At 32.7% G+C, this 7181-nt stretch overlaps 1 protein-coding gene across 2 annotated transcripts; it reads left to right on the top strand.

Annotated features, from left to right (window-relative positions):
- Positions 1-318: 318 nt before the first annotated feature.
- On the top strand, positions 319-3330 carry LOC107804295 (myb family transcription factor PHL5-like). Of its 2 annotated transcripts, none has more exons than XM_016628161.2 (7): positions 319-1254; positions 1347-1536; positions 1855-1931; positions 2037-2076; positions 2711-2759; positions 2848-2917; positions 2991-3330. In XM_016628161.2, the coding sequence occupies exons 1-7, from the start codon at positions 676-678 to the stop codon at positions 3186-3188; spliced, it is 1203 nt and encodes a 400-aa protein (XP_016483647.1). In that variant the 5' UTR covers positions 319-675; the 3' UTR covers positions 3189-3330. The 2 variants fall into 2 exon arrangements, with proteins under 2 accessions (XP_016483647.1, XP_016483648.1); XM_016628162.2 differs by having other exon boundaries at positions 321-1254; positions 1350-1536.
- Positions 3331-7181: the final 3851 nt, after the last annotated feature.

Here is a 7181-nt window from a genome sequence, read left to right on the forward strand (position 1 = left end):
TCAAATATTCAATCCCCATTACTATTTAAGAATAATTAAGCTTGATAGAGTATTATTATTGAATATATGCCATTCCTCATGAAATTATTATGTTGACAGATGCACCCATAAACTATATTCTTCCTTCATCTAATTGATGCTAAAAGAAATTGTTTAAATTTAATAAGGCCATATATTCCTCTCCTTTTAAGAAAATTTTGTATCTTTTTCTCTTTTCATTTTATAGTTTGAGAAGAAGACTGGTGAGCAAAGGAAGAGGATACTTTAAATCCTGTTATATAAGTAATAGTTCACCTTGTAGGACATTTGTTTTTTTCTAGTAAAAATATATTTGGCCTTGGTCTTGTCAAAGAGGCTTATTCATTCCTTATCCATATTACAGAATATTAAAATAGTTGGCATTTACATGTTGACATATTCATATTCTTATATCATGTGTATGGTGTCATTCAGCATATAAGAAAGAAATTAGCTTGGAGCAGTCCTGCAGAAATTAAATAGTACTGAATCTTCATCCTTAATTACTTTCTTGACTAATTGTCTCAAGACATTCTACCAGAAATTTCGATCGATTCAAATGCAGTTTGTTTCTTGAAACATTAAAACAGAATCCGTCTGTCTTTGGTGTATACTTTTGCTAGAAATTGTAATTTCTTGACTAGTCATTTGGGAAAAATGAGTATCCAGAGGGCTGAACAAACTCATGCATATCAGAAGTATGAATTTGCTAGTGATTACAGCTTAGAATTCCCACAGAATATTGATCAACTGAAATCTACATCATGCTTGGAATTTTGTTTTCAGCCAGGAACTTCTGCAGAAAATTGCTGCCAACAACAGCAGCAGATATCTTGGCCTAATACTGATTCATCATCAAGAACAATCATAACCCGAATCGGGTCACCACCTTCAGCTTTTTTTGCCACAGAGAGGTATATGGGATTAACACAATATGAATACCAAGACAATAGTTCTCAACTGTCCAAGAATAATGATCCTCAATTACCATCTTATCCTCAACAATGTCAAAATGGTTTCTTAGCGCGAGCTGACAAAGATTTTCCCAAGATTTCAATGCCATCATTCGTCAGATCACAGTTCTCAAGTAGTCAACTCCTTGGAGCCTATGAAAATCCTTTCAGCAATCTATCGGAGAAAGAGAGGATAGTGCTTCTTAAGAGTAAGTTTCTTAAAGAATTTGATTCTTCAAACAAGCAACCTTCAATGCCAGTCCATGGAAATCAAGATTATGGTGTAAGTACTTTTAGTTGATTGTTGTCTACATAATAGTATTGCTTTTTCAAGATTTGAATCACAGCACTATTCTGATTCTTGTTATGTTCCAGCAGCTCTCCAATAATGTTTGTGGTTTTAACTTGGTACATGCAAGGCAACAATCTGGAAGTCCATCAGCTAATAATGTTAATAACTCTGGATGTTCTGGAGGATCATTATCCAACAAGACACGAATCAGGTGGACTCAACATCTCCACGATCGATTTGTTCAGTGTGTAAATCGTCTTGGAGGGGCTGACAGTAAGTAATTTCACACTTCCCTTATCTTTTCTATTTTTGTTTCCTTGGAGGTTGTAACGCTTGGGGTGTCACATTTTCGTGCCCAAGGTTGCACGCGGAGTGGCTCTTATAACATATTGTAACAGCTCAACCCACTAGTGATGTTGTCCGCTTTGGGCATAGACCCGTGCGGCTTCAAAACACATCATTAGGGTCTAAGGCTTATTTTCTTATACATCCAACATATCTCCTGTATTTTGTCGATGTGAGATTCGCCTGGGTGTCACATAGGTGATCAGTTTTGGCTATGGATTAATTGTTCTTCCCTTCATTTGCCAGAGGCAACGCCAAAGGCAATACTAAAGCTGATGGATTCAGAAGGCTTAACCATTTTTCATGTAAAAAGCCATCTGCAGGTACTTGTAATATGAAAGAAATAGTACTTTCTTGGAACAACTTCTGGTATTTTGACAAAATTCTAAAGCAAATATTTTCTTCTTGTGTTGACTATTCCATTGTAGAAATATCGAAGTGCAAAGTACATCCCTGAATCAGCAGAAGGTATGTATTTTCCAAAATAAGAAGAACACTATGCTTATTAAAAATTTGCTGATGTTTAGAACTTCCTGTACTTGTAATCAGGGATCTACAGGATCATAGTTAAATTACTAAAAAGGGGAAAGCAAATAAGTTTTTGTACCTCGTATCTTTAACAGAAAGGAAATGAACTGCTCTGTATCCAATAGACAGAAACTTGAAAGAAAAAGATGTTAATATAATCCAGTAGCAATAAGTTTCATAAGGTAAGCTCTTCTAGACCATCTTCTAAAAATCTTCTCTTCCTTTCTTTTTTGGCCATTTATGCAACAAAGTGGATCCAATATGATGGAAAACACTAGGAGACACTGTTTCCTTTACATGTACAATTATGCTAATCATAAAATCTGCTGTGGTCTTTGGAGCCTCAGAAGATCAAAACAACAATAATTTTCATCTTACTTGTTTGGCATTTCCAACTTAAAAAAGAATCTTACATAGTTTTCCTTTCCTTTTTGTTTTTTTTTGGGTTAATTTTACCATTGCTAGTGAAAAATGCTCTCTGATGTACTCAACTTTTCCATGACATGCTAAATACTTAGTTTCAAAGTTTCCAGCTCTTTTCAGAAATGAGAGTCTCCTCCTTTCTATAATGCAGGGAAATCTGGAAAAACCGATAGCGCGAATGTACAGATGAACAGCAAAACGTATGTCCTTTGCAACTTTCCTAAGTCCTAACCAATATTGGTGATTATTTTAGCTGGACAATGAACTTATTCCAGATTCCTTTTCCAGCGGGATGCAAATCAAGGAAGCACTGAATATGCAGCTAGAAGTCCAGAGGCGTCTTCACGAGCAACTAGAGGTATATTTATAAATTTATTATCCACTTTGAATTCTGATCAAGGTAATCCTATTGTCTTGCTATTTATTACTAGATTCAGCGGAAGCTACAAATGAGGATAGAAGAACAAGGCGAGCAATTGAAGAAGATGTTTGATCAACAACAAAAGACAACCAGGAGCCTATTGGAGACACGAAATTCAAGCATTTCATCTCCTGTTGCAGACAGCTTCGACAACACCATATTCTCATCTAAAATAAGTTACAATGACATGGCAACTGCATCAATTTAATATTTTTTAGTTTCTTTTGCATTTGAGCGACAGTACGTTCATGTTAATACACACAACTTTAAACTCATTAATTTCTGATGTCATAAGTAGTAGCCAAATAACTAGTAATTCTTTGGTAATGAACATGGGGTGCTTACTTTTTTATTCTTAAGAGTTGTTCCCTTTTTTTCCTGTTTGATTGATGTTCTTTTGAGTCACTGACTTGCTAGCTACCAATTAGATATGGCTCTTCTCAATCTCTCACGGTCACCCATATGGAAGAAACATAATGAAGAAAAGAAATGTTGATGCTCTTCAAGTCGAAAACCCATAGGCGGTTCAATCAATACGGTGGCCTAAACCAAAACCTTAATAAAAGGCCTAAGATATAGAGTCAATTACTTAAATGGTCACTCAATTATCTGAAATTATCATATAAAGTCATATTTCTTTCATTTGTAACAGAAAAGTCACTTAACTATGGTTATAGCACTAAGAAGGTCACTCAACCAGATTTCTCAAACTTTTAATTGTCAAATACTTATTTTACCCTCAAAATAACAACTTTTATCCCTTTTTTTTAATAATATAATTTTTTTCTCTTTTTATATACATTATGGACTTACCTATAAAACAAATAAATTTTAAATCTATAAAATAAAAATAAAAAATTAGTTTTCTAGCATACATAATGTTAGAATAATAATATAATTAAGCATAACTTTTAAGACTATATAATATATATTATAAAAATACATTTATATTAAATAATTATTTTTATATTACGTGCATGGAATATATATTATAAAACTTTTATTTTTTTCATTCTCAATTGTGTAAATAATTTTTGAGTTTTTGTTGTTAATATCAAAATTATTATTGCGAATAAATTGTTCTATTAATTTTTCTTAGTATGCTCAATATTTTATTATTCAAACATTATATATGTTTAAACACTACTTTTTTAAATTTTTAAATAAAATTTATTTATTCTATAGGTAAGTCCATAATATAAATTAATAAAATAAAAAAATCATAATATTAAAAAGTTCTAAAAAATAAAAAGAAGACAAAAGTTGATAATTTAGAGGGTAAAATAGGTATTTGATAATTAAAAGTTTAAGAAATCTAGTTGAGTGACCTTCTCAGTGCTATAGGCATAGTTAAGTGACTTTGCTGTTACAAATGAAAGAAAGATGACTTTAGTAGGTAATTTCGAATAGTTGAGTGACCATTTGAGTAATGGACTCCTAAAATATATCCAATAAATTTTTTATATATTTTTATCTGAATTGAGAGTTTGAGAAGAACGTGAGGAAGAACAAAAAAGATTATGCAACTCAAATTATTCAATAACCTTGTTATTTGGCAGAATAAGGAGAGAAAAAAGAGAATTTGATTTTATAAACAAGAATTGAATTAGCTGAAGATTGAAGAAAGAAAAAAATACTGCAAATTATTTTTTGGTCACTTGTTGTCACACCTCCTTTTTTCCGATAGGAAAATGGAGGATAGGGGAGTTTTTTCAATTAAAGTGACATTAATCGAAATGAGATTATTTATTTAATTTCAGAGTCGTCACTTGGGATAATTTATGGTGTCCCAAGTCACCGATTTATTTTAAATCCCAAATCGAAGATATTTGACTCTGTTTTAAAGTCTGCGAAACCAGAAGATTGGGTAAGGAATTCTGTTAACCTAGGAGAAGGTGTTAGGCATTTTCGAGTTCCGTGGTTTTAGCACGGTCGCTTTAATCATGCCTGACTTAATTAAATTATTTAATTACATATTTTAAACCTAAGTGCATTTTACCTTTTACAGCTTTTAATTATGGCGTTTATGGATTTAATCTTTGAAACAAACAACATGTGTGTAAGTCCGCTTTATTTGGGACACTAAAATCATATCACGCGAACGTGTACACAATTAATTGCGCTTTATTAATTAAGATTGTTTGGCTGAAGTTGCGTGAACGCATACCTCGACTTAATTTTGGATATCGGGATCACGTCACGCGGACATGTACGCAATCACGATAGTAGTTTAAAAGCCGCGCCTAAAGCATTTCTACGAGTGTTTAATTAAGGCATTTTATTTACTAAGATTATTTGACCATGGTCACGCGAACATGTACCTTGGTTTGTTTTTGGCATCACAACTATATCATGCGTGCGTGTACATAATTGTAATAATTAAGTTGATTATAAATACCTTAAGTTATGCTTATATCTCTAAACTAAATACTCTATGTCATATGGTTAAGGGGTCGTTTGGTAGGGTGTATAAGAATAGTACAGAATAAGGTATATTAGTAATGCATGGATTAATAATGCATGGGTTAGTAATGCAAGCATTAGTTATGCAGATATTATTCCTTATCTACTGTTTGGTGTGGTGTATTAAAATTAAAATGTATTGCATAATTTTTAAGAAAAATAGTTGTTTACAAAAAATGCCCTCCATATTCTCAAGCTTTAAGGATAATTTTATCTTTAACCAACCTAATGCATGCATTAGTAGCCTTGGTATTACTAATGACATAGTTTTCTATGCATTACTTATACATAGGATAATACCAAGTATGATGTATAACTAATACAAGTATTAGTTATACACGGGTTGAAAAAATGTATCAAACAAGGTATTAGTAATGCATAGAGCTAATGCTTGCATTATTTTTTCTAATATCTCCTGCCAAACCACCCCTAAGTATAAAGGTCCAATATTAGGTGATATGTTTGTTTGTATTAGATGGGGGCAGCCTATGTATTATCTGTCAAGCAGGCCCATATTTAAAGTTTGAGGCTTGATAAGGAATGTGTCTAAATGAACTCTAGCTCCAGACGTATATTATTCGTTATTGGGCCTAGCTAATGAGTTCAGTTCAGAAGAATTTGGGCCTGCTTGAGTCTAATTGACTCTAGCCCAATGCATATTTTAGTTCAAAAGCATTACACACGCACATACGGATTTTGTGAATATATATAAAGCTTTAAACAGGTTGTTTTTATAGTTTTAAGGACATTTTAACATAAAGCTACCATGATTTAAATGACTCAAGCAGTATAAATAACTAACCACTCTCAACCAAACAACTTTATGCAATATTCAAACAGAACACAGATTTTTTGATAACCAGTCGAATCATAGTCAGGATATAGCAAGATTTAAATATTTACATTGTTTAAGAAAGTACCTTGATAGCAGCAGAAACAAATAAGTAAGAAAATAAGTCTCTGAAAACTTGAAGTAAAGCAGCACCAATAAAACCCAGTAAGGTAGGAAGAACAGGCGGATTTTTAAAAGAAAACAGGAAAAGATTGTATATTTTTGTCTCTGAAAAATCAAGATTGATCTTTAGAAGTTTTTCTTTTGGAAATGAAGAGAAAACCTTAAGGTAGTGTAGAGATTTCTGTGTGTTTTTGTGTGTGTAGGTGTGTAGCCATTTCAGTGTGTATATTGTGTGTCTAAATGTGTCCCCCTATAGTGAAAAGGGAAGAGTGTATTTATAGAGTAAAGGAGTGAAAAGGGATGAGAATTAGGGTACCAAAGAATCTGCCAGAATTCTCTATAAATTAGGAAAATGGCATCTTTCTTAACAGAAATGGACAGATGTCCAATTTCTAGTACCTTCCTTATCTCAGAAAAGGGACAAGTGTCCAATTTCTGGATATTTTTAGATCTTATCCCTATTTTCCTACTCACCATTGGGACAGTTGTCCCTATTCTAGAAGTTTCTAGTATTTTCTGAATAATTTTCAGAATTAGGACTCTAAAACTTACCCTTAAGGGTCTTGGAATTACCTCAAAACCAGATTGGTTATCGGCCTAAGGACTTGGGATCTTAAGCTTTTTGCAAAGCTATGGGCCTGTCTATTTAGACAGGCCCTATTTATGAGCCAAGTAGAACGGGCCACTTCAGTGAGGCCCAGTTCTTAACCAAACCAAACAACAGTAAAAAATAACGGCCATTAATTTAACAAAATAAACAACAAAGCAATAATACTAAAAATA

This window comes from Nicotiana tabacum, chromosome 15 (assembly GCF_000715075.1).
Source record: "Nicotiana tabacum cultivar K326 chromosome 15, ASM71507v2, whole genome shotgun sequence".
In the NCBI taxonomy this organism is placed as follows: domain Eukaryota; kingdom Viridiplantae; phylum Streptophyta; class Magnoliopsida; order Solanales; family Solanaceae; genus Nicotiana; species Nicotiana tabacum.